The sequence below is a fragment of the Tinamus guttatus genome, unplaced genomic scaffold (genome assembly GCF_059628265.1).
Source record: "Tinamus guttatus ecotype Peru unplaced genomic scaffold, ASM5962826v1 Tinamus_guttatus_pri_ptg000115l, whole genome shotgun sequence".
NCBI classification, from domain to species: Eukaryota; Metazoa; Chordata; class Aves; order Tinamiformes; family Tinamidae; genus Tinamus; species Tinamus guttatus.
The window spans coordinates 4339665-4358583 of NW_028288649.1; the positions used below are offsets into that span (position 1 = coordinate 4339665).

Sequence of the window (18919 nt, forward strand, 5' to 3'; positions counted from 1 at the left end):
GCTGCAGGCTTTGGGGTCCCTAGAGCTCTGCAGGAGAGCAGGACCACAACCCCTCTGCTATGCAAGCTTGTGCTCCCCACCGCGCTGGTTTCAGTCATGCAGACACCTACGAGGTGAAGGCAATAAGCTCTCATTGCAGCATTTGCATTAACTACCCCCAAGCCTTGCTATTTTGGCCCCAGTTTTCCTCCATCTGTTTCAATGCAGCTGGCAGCAGTTAGGAGTAGAGCACCCCAGACGTCAATACGAGGACCCAAACCGTTCAATATTTTAATAACAACTTCAGTACTGACACAGCTGCACCCTCAGCACGTGTGGACGATACTAAATTAGAGACTGTGGTTGGAAAGGCAAGAGACAGCAGAGAGACCTTGTGAAACTTGACAGGCCCAGCAGAAACTCGTGAGGTTCAAGGAGGAGAAATGCACAGTCCTGCACCTGAGGTGGAATAACCCATGACCCGCACCAGCAGGAAGCTCAGCGCTGCCAGAAAGGGTGTCTGTGGTACAACGGCTACCGGGCTCATATAGTTGACAGTGACCAATCTGTGAACAAGGCAAACCACATCCTGGCCTACACAGAGAGGACTACAGCCAGCAGACCATGAGGATGTGTCACTGCCCACCACTCGAGACTGGCGAGGCTGCCCATCAAACCCTGCATGCAGTTTTGGGCCTCCCAGCTCTAGAGGGATGTCAAGACGCTGTTGCAGTGCCAGCAGAGGTCTGGAAGGTGCTTACAGGCCAATAACACATGACACAAGGAGAGCTGAGTGATACGAGCTTGTTCAGTCTAGCAAAGAGGAGGCTAAGGGTAATTTAATGGCTCCAAGCTATAATTTGACGGGAAGCTGTCAAGAGGAGAGAGACAAACACTTCTCAGAGGTACTACACAGGACAACATAGGGCAACCGACTGCAGCTCAGTGGTTCAGGTTACACATTAGACAATCTTTTCTACACAGACGGCAGTGCAGCAACCCAGAGAAGCTATAAATTTTTGTGCCTGGAGATTAAGACCTGGCAAAGTGGTCGTAACAGCTCTGCTTTGAGGAGGTTGGATCAGATGACCTCCAGAGGCCATCTCTACAAGCAGTGTTTCTATGAAGGAGGGGAAGAAGTATTGCATTTCAGAGACAGACATGCTCTGTTTTTAAGAACATTTCTCAGAGAAAGCACCGCCACATGTTTTTGCAGCCAGATCCTACTCAAATGCCATAAATCTCATTTCTCCACATTTTTTCCTTACAGTTCCTTTAAAAAAGGAACACAGTTACAAAAATTAACCCCGATTCTGTTTTCCTAGATTCTCTGATGCACACATTCGTTTTACTCAAATAATCACAATAGCATTTTTTAAAAACAAAATATCTTCCCTGACCTTCCTTTCCCCTCTCCCTACAAACAAAAAAATCCACAGCCAAACCAGAACCAAGTTAGTTGAACAAGAAACCCCTTCTTGCTGTAGGCCATGTACAGATGTTTATCAACAACTTAGAAAATCCATAGCTTCTGTAGTGACCTCATTTTGGCAGATCTATGAGACTTTGTGAGCTATATTTTAATCTGCGATGACTGTCTGTGTAACTGACAGTAAATGAAGTCTCTTGCAAGAGTCTGTAACACCCTTGTACTATTTCTACTTATTGAAAAACTTAAAAATTGTGCAGAGGTTACAATTTGCCTTTTAAAAGGAGTTTTGAAGATTTGTATCTGGGTGGAGGCAGGGAAGAGGAGGGTGGGCAAGGCTTGCTAAAGCTTTTTGGAGCACAAACCATTTTCTCCCTGCTGCATAGCTCATGAAAGGCTTGCGGGATACAGTGACCAGATGTCCCTTGGTCTCTGCTTTTGATTAGATATCTTGCTCTTGGGCTAGGCTTTTTGGTCCTGTTCATATATCCACTCCCCCTCTTTTGAAAGATGAATTGCCACAGAACTAAGCTGAGTCTTGGCTCTAAGCTTGTTTATTTTCCTGGTAAGCCTGTAGTCTATAAACAGGCCTAGGAAATCAGAGTAGAGCTACAAAGAGTGCTTTAATGGACACCTAACTCCACATCTAACCTTTCTAAGTCACAAAGCACCCAAAGCAGCAAGTAACAGCGATACGCACTAATTCTGTACCCTAATGTTAGGTGATACGTGTAACCACCCTAAGGCAGGGTCACTGCACTCAAGTGCCCTTTTCCAAGCATGTATCAAAAGCTGTTCTCAGAGGTAAAAGGTTTGGACTTAGAGCTTAACTTCTGCTACCAGCACATAGATGGCTAAATTAATCCTATCATCTCCTGCCTTTAGGTGCTATGGAAGGGAAGAAAAAGAAGCAAAAAGAAAAAAAAAATGCACTCAATTTCCTTAAGGCCAATCCTGACCTGGACCAAAACAGTCATCTACTGCCAGTCCCTCTGTTCTCCAGTGGTTCCTGTCCAGGCTCGACACCGGGACCTTGCTAAACAAGGGCAAGAACATGATCTCTGACCCTCTTCCAGTAAGCAATAAGCCAGCCAAGCCTACAACATTCAAAACCTACTGGATTTCTCTCTGTTTTTGGTCATCTAGCTGCAACTCTCCCGTCTCACTGCAGTATGGGGCGGGACACTCGTTGGGGCACAGATGAAGATCGTATAAGGCGTCCTACATCAAGGCGGTTGGCCCAACCTTGTTATATGAGGGCTCGTCCCAAGGTGCTGGTCTGCCTGGAGGACCTTACCCTTTTTCATGAGCCCAGGGCACCACGACATGCCACGCTGTTCACACTAATGCTGGCCAGACCCAGCCTTCTTGGGCTCTCATTGCCATTTGCTTGTTAGTCATGCAATTGTTTGGAGGCAAAATTGCAAAACTGCTGCCTTCTGGAGCAAGGAATCATAGAACATAGCCAAGTGTCAATTTTTTTTTCTTCTCTCTATCTCTCTAAGGGAAAATATCTTATTAAGAGAGAAAAACATTGAGGCAACCCTCCCGACATGTTCACCTGCATCCTGAAGGCTTAGGCAGTGAGTCAGCAAATCTAGCATTTACAGCTGGTTTCTAGGTTTACAGAGACTGTATGTGCTCATCTGCACCTGGCAGCAGACTTCTTCGCCAAAATCAAATATAGAGGCAGGGAACAGAAACCCAGAAGCACATGCTGCAAGTATTCTGCCTCAGTGGATTTTGCTCTCCAGTTATTCAAGATGATAAATGTTCAACAAAGTAGGAGATACTCTGGATTCATGGGCACATCTTATGGGCACCAAAGCAGGTGTTTGTCTATAAAGGTTTCCAGGAGAGTTGGCAGGCTGGTTCTGAAAACAAGTTTTGTCCACAGGTCCTAACACATGCAAAGAGAGGACACATGTAGGGGTTTCGTTCTCCTGGGCCATGGGCAGTTCCGGACATGTTTCTCCAAGTCCTGAAAGCCTCACACCTGCTGCTGTCCTCCCTGCAGGGTTGGAGGCTGAAAGAAGGGCTCATGATGACCTTTCGCATCTTGGAGAGCACGTTGACATGTACTTTTAAAACAGTTTATTTTTTATTTTATACACAATAAAATGCTTTTAATAAGAGGTAATTTTCAGAGGTGCTCAGTCAACGCCTGAGGGCCTATGGACTATGTGTGAGGGATCTATCTGAAGATAATTAGGTGAAGCAAGTCCAATCTTCACATGTACTACTTGGAGGTGTGCAACTCCATTTGGAAAAATGTTAGGTATCAGTAGATTAAAGAAAAAGGCCAGGGACAGTGTCCTGGATAAAGATATCGATAAGCACAAATAATTAATTGAAGGAACAAGTCTAGGTAGCAGCAGGGACAGAAAATTTCAATTCCGCTTCACAACAGTATAATTCTCCCATAAGAATCAACCATTGTAACCATTTACGAAGCAAAAAACAATCAGAAGCAGATACAAGTAAAAAAGATGGCACTTTCTTCCACATCCCAACAGTGAATTTATCTTCCATGTAACGGTAAACTTTTAAGTTTACTGCAATTAAGAAAGAGATGTTCATTTACAGAAGCTAAAATGGGTCTTTATAGGGTCATTCTCATGCATGCTACAGAAAAGCGATACTCTTCAGATATTTTTTTCCAGAAGGATAATCTTGTCTTTCCAGAAGAAGATGAGAACATCATAAATTCATATCGTTATAGAAGGCATAACACAACACACCCAGAAACCAGTAACCAACATCCATATCAGATTTGCTTTGGCAGAAGCCCCTAGCATGGGCATTTAGTATTTCATAATAAACTACTACCTACTTAGAGCACTGTACACAAAAGATTGGGGTGGCTGGACATTTCCCAAAAGGTTGCAAGACCTGTGCTGCCTTCAGCAAGTCCTCACTGGGCAATTACCATGTAAAACAGGTACGTAGTATCTCATCGTGATCTTGTGTCACCCCGGCTCAAATGATGGTTGCTATTTTTAACGTGCCTGTAGCTTACAACACCTTGAAAAAAGCCCTTAGCAGCAGCCAGAAAAGATGAGTGGGAAGGTGAAAGAAAAAAAAGCAAGGAGAGGCAACAAGAAGCTCATTACACCATTTGCAGTTACTGGGGAGGAGAATGAGGCACTTGCTTGCTTTCCACTGCTGCCTTGGATAGATGGAAGCTCTGAGGTTTGGAGTGGGGGAAGTGGAGAAAAATTAAAAAGCATTTCATCTTTTCTAGAGAAATCCTTCAAAACACTTAGATGAGAATGTATTTTTTCCTCTGCTTCTGAAAAGGACCTCTAATTTCCAGTGCACCGCTAACAAACTGAAGCAATGGAGCCCTCCAAGGCATGCCTTTTCTTAATGATGAGGAGATCAATTACAGCTCTTGCATCAATGGCTTACACAAATTAATCCATCAACAGAGCAGTACAGTCATGCACACATAAAATGGAAAGGCAGGATGTATCAATATCATCCCAAAATAGACAGATCTCTTCACTGGCACAGGATGCACAGAAGACGACGGGCCGATCCAAGTTTTAGAGGTGTCATGTGCCCAACGAATTTATCACTGCAGGTATTTCACTGGTTGAAAATCGCCTCCTACTTCCAAAGGTGCCGAGGCATTTACAATATCCTATTTGGAGATAGGATTTGATGGCTATAGATGGCACCAAGCCTGTGGGAAATATGAGTAACAGAGTACAAAACATGTCTCTGGGGCAGGTAGGGGTCTTTTGTCAGTTTGCCTGTGAAGCACCAGCTGTCGATGTTCCCAAAGGAGGGCCAGATTCCCAGCTGCCCAGGATTAAGAGGGCAGAAACCTGCCAGTCACACTGACCTACTATTCCCCATTAGCCAGGCGGATGGGAGGGCAGATACATTCAGGAGGTTTCCTTCAGCGACCTGATCTTCGGCATAACTTTCCAAATCTCACCAGGCGACACCTGGTATCTTCTCAGCAGTTCAAGAAGAGCTAGTCCGAGACACTCGCATAGCACGCTGCTCAACCAGCTCACAGAGCCAGAGAACAAACATAAAATCGGGGTCTGAAGTTTTAAGTAAATAAAGAGTGTGGAGAATAAATCAGCCACTCAAAGCCCAGCTGGTTGGCCCAGTGAAGTCTCCCTGACCTCCCTGCTTCCTAGGCAGAGACTCCTACATGCTACGTACAGGCTGTCAATCACAACTGAGCAAACACTACAAGAGAGCGCAAGAGACACTCCATCAAATTTAGCGTGGCAAAACATTTTCTTTACCTAACCCAAAGTACATCCTGCTTTAGAAATAAACATTGTGAAACTCACTGGGTTCCCTAGTGGAAAACCATGAGGCAACTCCCCACCCTCAATAATAACAAAAATCCTGATGTCAGATTCCTTTGCTTGGCTTATTCCCTCCACAGGTTGGTGACTGGTCCCACAGCTGAATACACACCGCGCGAGATGGATGATGAACACGCTGGAAACACCCCTCGGGATTACAGCAATGGGAACTCCACATTTCACAAGAGGAATAACGTCACGTCGACACGGTTTCCCCAACATTTAATCATGCATTGCAAAACAAAAACAAAATGGTCAGTGGGAAGATGGGGGTTCCCATCTAAAGCAGGTCCACAGGGAACAGAAAGGGGAAAAGGACACATAAAACTTCCCAGGGAACAAGCTGCACACTGCCTTCTTCCAGGCATTTCTCACACAGATCACCTACATGGCCACTGCATCTGCCTAGGCTAGACCAGAAGCTGTTACCTCCTCTTCCTTCACACTACTGTGGAGTTCCCACAAGAGCTACCAGAGCATCTCCAACACAGCCTCTTCCTTGCAAAGACCAAACAGCAGCACAGGCTGACCACAGGTAACACAACCAACACTGCCAACTTAGACTGGTTATTACAACTGGACCGAGGAGTAACATCCATACTCAGTACCTCAGTACTGCTGCCTCCACCACCACAAACCCATGGACATGCTCTTAGCAGCCTATGGCAGTTACTGTTCCTCTGTTAACAAGAGTTGTTCTCAGTCACACCACTACTTCCTCTGTGTGTGACGAAGGAACAAATTGTAAGAGAAACTAGAGTTACGGTCCGTTAGTAGCAGTGCTGGACAGCCCATTGCCGCCACAGTGATAACGCACCACTGCAGACTATAGCCACAGAAAGCACTCATGCATTTTAATTTTACTTTGTTTTATTTTTTTTTCCTTGAACAGTTGGAAGGATTTGTAGAAGGCTGACCAAAATCAAGTTTCAAATCTTTTTTGTCCTTTCTTGAAAATATGAATCTAACAGATTATTTTTTGGTTTCTAAACAGTTAACCAGAAGCATTCCTTCAACCAGAAGAGGTCAGTTGGTTGTTCTGCTGTAACTTTGCCAAGAATTTTGCTTTTTACTAGCTTCATGGCAAGCTGCCAAATATGAATATAAGTCTGTCACAGTTCTGCTGACATTTAATTTTTGCTTCTCAAATCCCCCCTCCCTCCATCTTTTTGCCAAGATAAGCTTACAAGATAATACAAATTGCTCTTAACTCCTTGTTGTCTTCGACATGAGCGTCACATTTGTGGGCTTCAACCCACAAAATCAGGTTGGAAAAAAGAGATTCCCCATGACATGGATACCTCCAATACACCAACAGGTAACAACACACCAGGTACCTAGGGACCAGAGGGAGAAAACCTGGATATTGAGCAGTGTTGGATGTGGACCCAAGAGCTGTCACCCCCACTCAATGCTGCCCTCCTGCTACAGCTAGACCAGCTGGTGCTGTGATCCAATTTGCTCCCGCTCGCTGAGCGCACTTGGATGGGAAACTTGGGTGCTGTACGAAGCCATACAGGCAAGACAACACTTTCCAGTTCCTAATTATTTTTTAAAGGTGATTGGCAGTTCCAAACTTCCAAGTTATAAGCATTTTAGCAGCCTTTGTTTTCTGAAAGCTCCCGGCAATCTCCCGTCTGTGGAGTCACACTCCTCGCAGACGTCTCAAGCTGAACACTTAGGAACTCAGATGCAATGGCCACTTGGGAAAGTTTTGTTCATTTATAGGCGCTGCAATCCCACCCTCTGTGAGAAACAGTATCAATCCTATCTGCTGAGGAAGAGACTTCCAACTAGGTAATTGTGCTCTTATCTGCTTACATCCTTCCCACTTACAGCAGCCAGTGGCCAAGTTACTCCTCGGTTCCTGTTCTGCAGGATTACAGCAGCTTTTTGGCTTTCACTTTGGAAATAAAGTTTGTGGCATCACTTTATTCAGGCTTCATTTGACAACTTTTAAATGGTTAAACAACTAAAGACTAAATGTCTAAATTCCCTCTGTATTTAAAAAAGGCAGATGGGATTTCAGAAGCTGGTTCAAGCCTACCTCTCAACACTGATCACACTCAGTGATTAAGTGCCTAAATGATTAGCGTGGACTGGACTCCAAACCTTTTGGTAGGTGGTAAACTTCATCAAGGTAAATCCTCTATATCCACCTTGGTCTACAGATGTCCAATAGCAACTTTGCTCCACCTGCCAAGTCCAACCAAAATCTACATTTGAGAGAGGAAATGACTGCTTGGTGGTAACTGGGTTCCCTCATGTTTCGCAAAGACAGGCAGAAAGGATCCCAGGCCTTGAATCTGCTAGTTCACCCTTAATGATTCCTCCTTCCTGTGGGCTGATTCCTTCAAACAGATGCAGCAATCCAGTATAAAATACTCGATGAGTGAAAGCTAATCAGAAAAGCGGAGTGGCAGGGAGAAAGGAGGGGCGTTTAATACAAAGCGATAATGAAGTGGATGTGTCAGCTGAACCCGCTGAACAGAACCCACTTGCCAGGCAACTGTGTTTCGTCTCAGGTATGCCTAGGCTTCAGCAAGGAAGAAACCGTTGTACATACCAATTCCAATACGTTTTTCCAAATCTTCTGTGACAGCAGAAGAGTGCTGCTTAAGAAAGTATGGCAGGAGCATGAAAAGAAGAATAAGTTGTAAAGCTGAACCCCGAAAGGTGACCCACAAGGAAGCAGAACATGTCTACCTTCAAAGTACTACGCTCTGAAGACTTGCTAAAGACAGGTCCCTTAGTGAGAGATGCATACAGATATGACCTGGCATAGGCCTTTCATCTCTTCCTGCCTGAAGCAAGCTTACCGATACGCTTTGTAAAAGCTAGACAAGAAAGAAAAGAAAAATCTATGTTTTTTCCTGCCTAACTTAGCACTAGAGCAAGACATCCCTCCAATCTGGGCCAGTGCTGGACACTAAAACATAACTCCTCACTCCACATCAAGAGCTCAGGAACAGGAGCTACAGCTTAATCAAATGCAACATTCCTAGGCCTTTTCTTCTGCCTAGGTTCACTGTAGAGGCAGGAATTCTTATACTTGTTGGGGTGGGAGTAGGGGACACATTTTTATTGGAGTATTTTCCACAGAAGCAAAGCCAAAGAGGGCCAATCTTCCTGTTCCATCAGTTCCTGGGTTCACATGTGATGACATGTGGATAACAGTGTTTTAGTGGCCCCTTTCACCCAGTGACCCCAAAGCACTTTTACTTCCCTTAATGAACTCAGTTTCACAGAGGCTTGACAGCTCAATTTACATGGGAGCTGAAAGACGAAATAGTTCATCTAGGCCATGCAACAACACAGACTGACTCCTAACCGCATGAAGGGTTATGCAACGGGCCACACTTGCTTTTGCATCCCATCCCAGAGCACTTTATCGCAAGGGAGGCAACACATCTCTCCCAAACCCACTCACCTGCTCAGACACTATCGCACAGCAACTTTCCTGCCCCGACACCACTAAGTGCTAAGTGAGCAGTGGCCAAAGCCCTCCTTACCTCAGAGGCTCGAGACCTACGTTGCTGATTAAATTATTGATGTTTCCTGGCAACTTCACCCTTCTCCCCCATCACTGCTCAGCAAGACAAGTCTAATTCCCAGATCAGCATATATATATATATATATATATATATATATATTTATATGTATATATACATATATATGTAAAGTAACACTGGAAAGTTGATTATCATAACACTTCAAGCCCGAATCACTTTCTGGATTATGGCTACATCCTCATTGCTTGTGCACATGCACATCCAGAGGAGCATTATGGCATAACTTAAAGAAAAATATGGAAAGAGGAAAAAGCAGAAGCTATGTGATAGCTATGGGGGGACAAAAACAACATGAAATCTATGGGGGCTGCATGACTTCAGGCTTCTCTCAACTTCAGCAATAGCTGATTATTAATATCTCAGTGCCAACAGACAGCATCCCAGTTCCCTGTGCCAATACTGCAGAGCACAGAGCGCTCAAAACCTAACAGTAAGGGACTGTTTCTCTGTTGCAGTGAAGTTTCATCCCAAGGTAGGGCCGGCTGAACTTCTCTTTACTGTTCTCTTTATACACTACACAAACAAGATCCTAATGCAAGATCATCTTTAATGGGAGAACTAATTTGTTCCAAGGATTGCACAAGATGGGGATAGGGGTGAGGAGACAAAAGGGCTCAAAAGTTTAAAGGCTCCCAAAAGAAATACTTGATTTGGGGTCAGGTTTTTGAGGACCCATTCTGCATCATCAAAATGGCACTTTTATGGATTTTATCTTAAGAGATGAAACAAGTATTTCCAGAAGGGAGCCATACCAGTGCCATCTGAAAACTGACTTTCTGCAGCTTGTTTCAGACAACTTGCCCTACAACCAGCATCTTGAACGCAAGTAACTCAAGATGACACTGTCGTTTCTGCCAAGCTAGATGTCATTAGTTCGGCAGTTCTTCATTCTCAGAAGACCTCAACTAGTAGTTCGTATTTTTATTTCCCTTTAGAGACAACAAAAGAAGACAAAGAAAACTTCCCTTTTCTACGAGCACAGTCGAGCATTTTTCCTCCTTTTCTTTTAATTCAAACTATTTCAATCACAGAGGCCTTGTCTCTATTTTCAGAAATTGGCTAACATCTCTAAAAATTTTACAGAAGTCAGAGGACAATCTTTACGAGCAAGGTACTTTGTGAAACTGAATAGAAAGATACCAAGCTATTTCATACAATGCCACTTTCAGATACAATCTGAAGCCAACTTCAGGGGAGAGGACAAAGTTCACGGTTCTTAGTACCTGGCGTTACACAGTCCAAAGTGTTCTGATTTTCCAGCACTTCAGAGTGCGCTTTTCTACTACAGACCTTTTCAAGAATACCTCCTGAAGCCCTATGTAGTCTATCCCCTACACAGCTATTTATAGTAAGACGAGTACAAGAGGTATTTTTTACATTGTTCACATTGTGACAATTTGTACAAATGATTCCTTGATCTTATTTTGTCCCCAGCTTCACCTCTCTAGATGACTACTGATTTGTCTCTACCATAAGCTCCATGAGCAGGAATTGCTCCTGGAGCAGTTACAAATGAACAGTAAATGCTATACTTGTACCTTGAAGTGGAGCTTATCTGTTTGATATCTTGTTTCTAGTCTGAAGGATTAACCCCCCCCTCTCCAAGTATCACCCACACTAACTGAGGCCAGAGTACCAAAATAATGCCATGTAATTTAGAATCAACAGGGTCACATGTTTTTCCAGTACCCCACACCCTATCAACCAATCTCCTGACTTAACATTTTTAAAGCAATGAAGCTTGCAACCATGTCTCCCTCTCCTGTGCCTTTTCTTAGAGTAAATTCTCTTCTTTCCCCTTTTCTCTTGCACCCAGTGAGTTTATATTCTTCATCCTGGCAGATACCTACGCTGCTTCTCTCCCCAACTCAAACCGAGTCCCCACCTTTTTTAATCTATGAAACCTTCATCATATAATTTTTACAGATTTCATACATGCTGCACCACTCCTTTCCACTAATTTGTGCACACAATCACACCCCAGTTACCCAGCCACAGCTGACAACCCAGCCACCCTTCCACAAAAGGGTGCCTGGGCACAAAAATAGAAGCTCCAGCCAACAATTCCCCTTCCTCCCTCCCTGCCTTCAGAGCATTTAGAAAGCAGCACCCAAGAACAGCCTCCTTCCTGGTGGGAAAAAAATAAAACCCCTCAGAAACCAGCAGAACGCATCATGGAAAACAAGTAGAAGCACTGCCTGTGTCACCACACATTCCAGTCTCAGCTAGTTCTTCCTAAGGAGAGAAGCAGCCTGACACTTTACAAGCCTCCTTTAGAGTCAGCAGATCCCACCTCTACTTCCACCTCGTCCTCCCCTGCCTTAGCCACACGGAGCCTTCTTTCCAACCAAGGAACAGTTCTAGGTGCCTACCAATGCTCAAGTTTGCTTTGGTGGTTGTGGCAAGGCAGATAAGGTCCAGATGACAGTCCTTGGTTTCTCACAGTACCAACACACTTTATAGTCAAACCTAGAGCACATTCCTGCCCAAACACAACAAAATCAGCACCGAGCTCTGTTCCACTCCAACTCCTTTCCCAGCTGTTTCCAGGTGCAGCCACTAGCAGCTCAACATTTTGCTTTGCAAGGAGATAAGCAGATACTCAAACTCTACAATATGTTTCCAAGCAATTACAACCGTTGACAGCAAAGAGCAGGACTTGGGAAGGCTGTTATTAATGAGCACGAGTCTTTTGCTGTGGCTGCTCCTGGACCGAAGGACACGTGCAGCTGTGGCTGGGAAGGAACAGATTTTGCTAGATTCACATGGCTGATACCCATATATCCAGATATCACATGGCTGATATCAAGACCAGTGTCAGTCAAATGCCTACACTTAAGACTTTATTAATAGCCCAAAGCGATGTGCTATCCAGCGACCAGCATGAGCTTATAAGGCAGAAAGTTCTCACCTGTCTGGCCACCCGCCGAGCTTCCCAGTACGGTTTGGAGTCTTCTACAGCCTTTCCAATCTTCTTTAACAGCTCATCCAGTTTTAATGTTGCTTCAACCAGCACTGAGCGAAACTTCTGGCGTGCATCCTTCAAAATGTTAGGAAGTTTGGGAAAGGAGAGAAAGGACAAAGAAGAATTAGAGTTTTAAAACTGCTGTTTCCCCTAGCTTGCTCCTATCTTTGCATTGCTCTTTAGATTCAGACACAAGCCAATACATTCAAAACAGCCACTATTATTTGGATTAAACCAGATGTCTTCAGCAGAGGTAATAACAGGGACCCAGAACTGCATCTGAAAGCTAACCTGCTGAACGTCACATTTTTGTCTTTCAGAGGCCTTTTTTTATACAAAGGTTGCAATAGCCTGTGCTAGGTGTCCCCTCTGGAAGGTTTTCTTGGACAGTTCAGAAACAGACTCAGTGGGAAGCAAAGAGCAGCATAACATGTTCTGAAAGGGACTTAAGTGGCAAAGACATGTCCCTGCTGTGTCGTCCTGCAGCTCAGGGTGGCTCAGGAGCACGGATCACACATTCACAGGTCCAAAAGAGCAGTTTTTCTCCTCAGGCTGACAGCTCAGCTCGTACCAACTGCAGGAGGAACTAGCATCTCTAAAACCTCTGCATGCCTCTCAGCGCTCACCCATGTTCCCAGAGACCCTAAAGAAAGATGAACTATTAGGATCTGGCTTCCTCAGCAGGAATGACTGGACACTTTGGACAGGGCAGTGATATCTGGTTTGTGAATGGGGAAAGATTTCCACTTTCCATTTGATTGCCATTGCTTATTATTTTTAAGAAAACTATATTCCAACTATTTCCAGACTGGCTGTGCCCTCACTATGTTAGTAGCTAAAGCAACTAAAATACCTTTTCCATTCCAATGAAATTCCCACACCTTTTAAGCAAAGTGATCCCGACTCCACTCTTGGCATCCAAACCAGATTCTGTATCCATGTAATTGCATCAGACCAGGAGACATGCAAATCCAGCCTGGGCTCTGGCCGTGGATGTAAGGAGACCGGGAGGAAGGGGCCGCGTGAGCTCTTGACAAGCCGTGTAATCCCAATTAGGGAGCAGGATTTAGGCAGACTGCTGGAGCAGCATGCTGACTATCAGTAAGCAGCTGGTTTGAAGAAGTGCTCTAATTCCGCGGGTTTTTGGCATTATTTTTGAGGATTTCTGGAATGCACAGCTGTTTCTTCATTGGAGGAATTAAAATCTATTGGAACCTGCCTCTGCCTTCACAGAAGCAGGCAACAACTGCAACAAGGCATGAGTTTTACAGAAAGAGAACCGCAGTTCAGTAAAAGCTGGTTTGGTTGCTTTTCAGTGACACCTAAAACCTTAACCAGGATTGGTAATGTTTTTGTCCAATGCAAATAGCTTTTCAGTCTTAAGAAATTCCTATTTGTTCTAAGGAAATGTTCAGGTGAATAAAAGGGTTCAAATGGGGAGTTAAACCCACATTAATTTGGTATTCCCTTAACTCCAACTCAGTAAATAACCTCTTTGCTTAGAAAAAGTATAAAGTGCATCTCTCAAGCAACAGGTAGCAAGTCAGTGAGTTTCTCAATGACAAAAGGTTGAGCACTGCTAATTAAGGTATAAGGATATGTGCTTCACTGCTCAAAACGAGTTTCACAGAAACTGAAGTGAGTCTGCAAGCATGACTACTATAACACCATGAAGTGTGGAAATATATTTATCAAAAATCATTTTCCTACAAGCACCAGAATAAAAACTTATTTTTAAGTGAGAGTGCCTGGGAGGTTGTTTTTCCTTTTCTCCATGAAAGCTGCATAGCTGGATACTAGTTGTAGATAGTCAATAGTTTAAGAAAAATATAAATGTGTGCATGCATCAAGCAAAAGGAGCCTTATGTAATGATATATCCAAAAAGCCCCATTCCAATGTCCATAAGACAAGCGCTTGGAACAAAGAGACCTGTCGACAGCAACTTGGCACTATCACTAACAAATCTTGAGTACAGAGGCACAACCCAGATTTATTCCTGTACTAATTACATGTACTTTTATCCCACGGGAAAACAACAACTGGTCTCCACCTGGAATTAGAAAGACAGAGCAAAAGCCAAGCAAAAGCCCCAGGCACAGGGCTGTCCCACCTATAGCAAGTCTGAGGAGACCCCCTGGCACCTCGGGCACGGGTCTCACCAGTGCCAGTATACACAGCTGTAACCCAAAGCACAGCACCACTCAACACGATAACTACACTTCCACAAAATAGGAAGCTTCAGCTTAAGAACATACAGGAGTAAAGTTGCACCTCTTATTTTCCCCAAAAAATGACAATTAGGAAATCTGAGGCTTCACCCGAGGCCAACCATCCTCATTTTTGCCAAGACTGGACTAGCGTCATCCACCACATGCAGCATTTTGAAAGGCCTGTGTATCCTCCAGCACCTGACCATCGGGAAGAGAAGCCCAGAGGCTCCACCACCTTCTGCACGAGAGAACAAGCTCGTGCTCTACTTGGATCTGTCATGTCCAAAGCTTTCCAGCCACCTCCTCTGGACACCTCAACAAGATGTCAAGGCCAAGAAGGGATAACACCATTCCCAAGCCCCCGCACTGTGGATGTGCTGCTTTTACTGTCCATTAGCCCTGCCAAGGAGGGGCATGCCATTGCCAGGTTAAACATCCTCATCCCTTTTGCAAGTCCCGCCGTGGCAACTCAGTGCATTCACACCAACCAGCCGCCTGGATCTGAACCAGGTCAGCTCTCCTGGCCTCAGCGAGAGCAGCTCTATGTGGGAACCATGGCTCCGTCGCCCCTGATCAGAGGGCAGCTCCCTCAGCAGAACTCCTTGCTGTGCTTCTACCATCAAGACACTCCACCACCCCACACATGCAGTAGTTCTAAGCTATGAATCCTCACAAGGGTGTTTGTTCCAAGGATGCTCACTTCAGAGACCAAGCAGTTCGGTGACAACACATTGGTGAAGTCCCGCTGTGGTCCCCAACTTTAGGGAAGTCCTGCACTTGTGTCAAGTCGGCCGTCCCATCTTCAAGCCGCTCACCTAGCCAAGAAGCATGAGGTGCTTCCCCAGGAGTACAACTATTTAACCAGCAAACTCCTGCTGCATTCAGACCTTTAGCTAGTGCATGCAAAGCCCAAGTAATTTCTGGCTTCCTCTTTCAGTCCCTCCAAGGAGACACCTTCCCAACACAAAGGCTACTTATTACTGAAAGTGTGTAATCTCAGGCACAAACTCCCCATTTCTGGGTTTTAAGGGGGAAAAAAAAACACCTGGTGATATTTTTCTCATCATTATAGGAAAGCAATACATACACAGAGCAGGTAAATTGTAACAGGCTAGACCAAAAAAAAAAAATCACCAGCACTTAGTGCATCTCACGTGGACAACTGCAGTTTACTTTGCAGCATCTTTTCCTAGGGCCGCGAGACTCCTCTCCCCATAACCTTTTCTCCCGGAAGCCCTTAGCACAAGGGCAGTTTTAGGGAGCAGGCTAGGCTTCCATCCCACACATGTTTTTGCTGTCACAGTCTGTTATCAAAGGCAGACTTTGTTTCCAGCCGCTTGCTGAGCAGCGGCACCGAAATGCCATGAGGGCCCATACCAACAACAGGCTGTTCATCCAGCCGTATTTAGGGGACCCCACTCTCCCATGAGGAAAGGAACAAAATTACCATTTTGCACATAAAATGCAACTGCTGGAGGATAGAGCACGCCCGTGCTGCCTTTCTGACGAGCAATGGCAATGAGCTGGTGTCAGATGCCTCACGACAAGCAAATTGCTATTTCTGCCCATCCAAATAAGTGTGAATTTCCAAGCAGTTGGGTGGTGTGTGAGAACGGGGCGGCTGCCTGGCCGAGAGCATCAGAGCATCATCTCCTTCGCTCAACCCTGCCCTCCTCGCCCGGAGGGACCTCGGAAGGCTGGGGAAGTTACGGACGTTTTTAAGTATCTGTTTGGTACCTGAGCAGTTCGAATAAATCAGAATAAGCCTCCAAGCTCCAAAAATAAGTGTGAGGAAGGGGTTAAGTAAACAACCCACTTCATTTCTTTTTTTTAAGCAGGGAGAAGACATCTGCTTATCGCAGAGTTGCTCGTTTGCCATCTCAGAAGAATTAAAATGAGTATTTGGAAGTGGCTCGAAGCTTGCAGACTGCTACAGACTGAGGCTACTGTATTTTGTCTTTTAGCCCTTTTGAAAGAGAGGGGTGGAGGGAGGGGAAGCCAGGGGAGGTCCCTCCAAAACACACTTCTGTGGCTAACTCTGCCTCTGCCCCTTTAGCAAGAAGCCCATCTCTGCTTCATAGCCACATTGTAAATCCCGTTGACTCACTCGGGCCACAAAATCTTTCCGGAGCTAGCACAGAGGAAAAACCCTTTCCTTACTCATCCACAGGCAAAAGCAAACGGAAAACCAACAAAGACCACACACAAGAGCCACTTCCTATAGAAGCAGGCAGACTAGAGACACCCGAAAGGGCCGCTGACACAGACTCATCACGCACACACGGCACGGCCCGAAAGGCAGCACCGAGGCCAGTCAGCGAGCTCCTCCTCCCTTCTCTGCACGCTCCTATGTAGGGGGCTGGAAAACACAAAAACTTTGGAGACGGCAGCTACGGGAAGGTCACTTGAAACCCTTGGGTGGGACGAGTTCCTTCCTGAAAACTTGAACCCCTCAAGCAGGCCCGTTGGCAGCATCGCAAGGAGAGCAAGTCTGCAATAAAACAGCCCTTCCTCTTCCAAGGGGCTCAAACGTTGCCAAGCTCCAGAGAGGAAGGACACGGTGGCTGTTGGAGCTTCTCCTGCCTCTATCCATGTGACCTTTAAGAGAAGTCCAGGGCCAAAAGCACCAGGAAACCTTACAGATCTGGCCAAGAGCATCTAGGCAAGTTGCTCCTGCTCAGTCCCTGCTTGCAGCAAAGCAGGGCTGAAGGAAAACACTATTCAGATCTAGTTTCCCTGTGCAGTCATCACACAGTGCTAGAGACACTGGTGAGCTTGCAGTCCCAGCAATGCTCTCTAACACAAAACACATTTGGGATTGCTGGAATTCCAGCGGTCATTTGGATGGTATGCGCTGTACTTCCCCCTTGTAATGCTGCCTGGAGGGTCCCACAGGAATCTGTTAGATATCTGAGCTGTGTTTTTAGGACAGGCTGGGTGGGTCACAGACTTTGCTAAGTGCATTTGCAGCTCCTGACTCGAGTTCAGGAGATGCATTTCCAACAAACAGGAAAAAAAAAAAAAAAAAAAAAAAAAAAAAAAAAAGCTCAAGCACTAAGACACAGCTCTAAGTCACATTTGGACAAAATAAAGTTGCATCTTCACTGCAAGGCGTTTCCTGTACTCCTTCACAGTGGCTTTAGAGGCCAGGCGGGCCATTAGGAAAGCTACAAGTCAAATTCCTCAGAGGACCCTTATCGTCTTTTTTGCTGCGTCAGTAATGCTCAGTGTCACACTCCTTCGAGCAGCATTATGGATTTTCAATCAAGCCTATTTAAAGATTCATTAACAGACAATACATTAAAGCAACACATAACTACCAACCACTCGGTGCCCTTTATCAGCTCCGCAAGTCCTCAAGAGCCTGTGAGCATCATCAGGTCAGCATATTCCTCCAGGATTTAATGCAATAGGTCAAGAGAGCAAAAAAGGAGTAATTACACATAACACTCAAAACAAATGACAAGGACAGAGGTAGATGATTTCACCATATTTTTCAAGTCATGCCACACATCAACCAACACCTCTTACATAGTGGTTTGGGTACAGAATCTTCTTTTCTTTTTTTTTTTTTTTTTCAAAAAATGAAGGCAGACACCCATTTAAAGAGAACTCCTTTTACCACCTCTCTGCACAGCCAGCTCCAATATAACCTCCATCAGTCAAATACTGACATGTTTCTGGCTGCCACCAGAGCATCTCTGAATCCTGGAAGCATCCAGTGATTTAGCCCCATAACTTTCCCATTAATTAAAAGCCCTTCTGCTTCCGTTTTCAGATGTGAACCTGCAAGCACAGGAGTAAAAGCCTGACTTTTCTGAGGCATTTCCACCTGCAGCTTTTTTTTTTCCTGTCAATGGACCTGACTTTCAGCAGCCCAGTTGTGCAAAGCTACAGGAAGTCTAAAACCACACACAGAATTTAGACACCACAAGGTTACTCTTCCTGCTTATCAGACAGTACAGTGTTTTGTTTTGTTTTGTTCTCTGAATTTCCTTCACAGAAATACCTTCTCCTCAAAACCTCCAGTTACTTTTTGAGATTATTCTGAGAAGGTTCAGCGGTGCAAATGCACGGACCACAAAGCGATACCACAAGATGCTGTTTGCTTCTTTCCTGGAAATAGCCTGTCCGTTAAGGTTTCAACTATGATCAGAGACTAAAAATATGAAGGAAATAATAACACAAGATCAGGATAAACATAACTCCATTGTCTGTTTAAAAAAATATTATTTTCTTTCTCTAATGAAATAGTCTGCAATAGCAGCAACAGTACAAGCTAGGGAATGGCAACAAGAGGTACCCAAAGCAGCCAGGAAGAGTCAAAATAGCAAATCTCCACATGCAAACCCAACAGGGTTTTCCCTGAGGCCCACATTTTCTAGCAGCGTTCAAGGGCTCTAGAGGTCTTGGAAAGAGAATTGCCTCA

The 18919-nt window shown here is 44.9% G+C and overlaps 1 protein-coding gene across 2 annotated transcripts in view; it reads right to left on the reverse strand.

The window, feature by feature from the left end:
• SH3BP5 (SH3 domain binding protein 5) overlaps positions 1-18919 on the reverse strand; it is a 69394-nt gene that overhangs the window by 19127 nt on the left and 31348 nt on the right. For both annotated transcript variants that reach the window (XM_088521125.1, XM_088521124.1), the window contains one exon: positions 12226-12354. In XM_088521125.1, coding sequence (XP_088377251.1) covers positions 12226-12354 — 129 coding nt within the window. The remainder of the gene's footprint in view (positions 1-12225; positions 12355-18919) is intronic.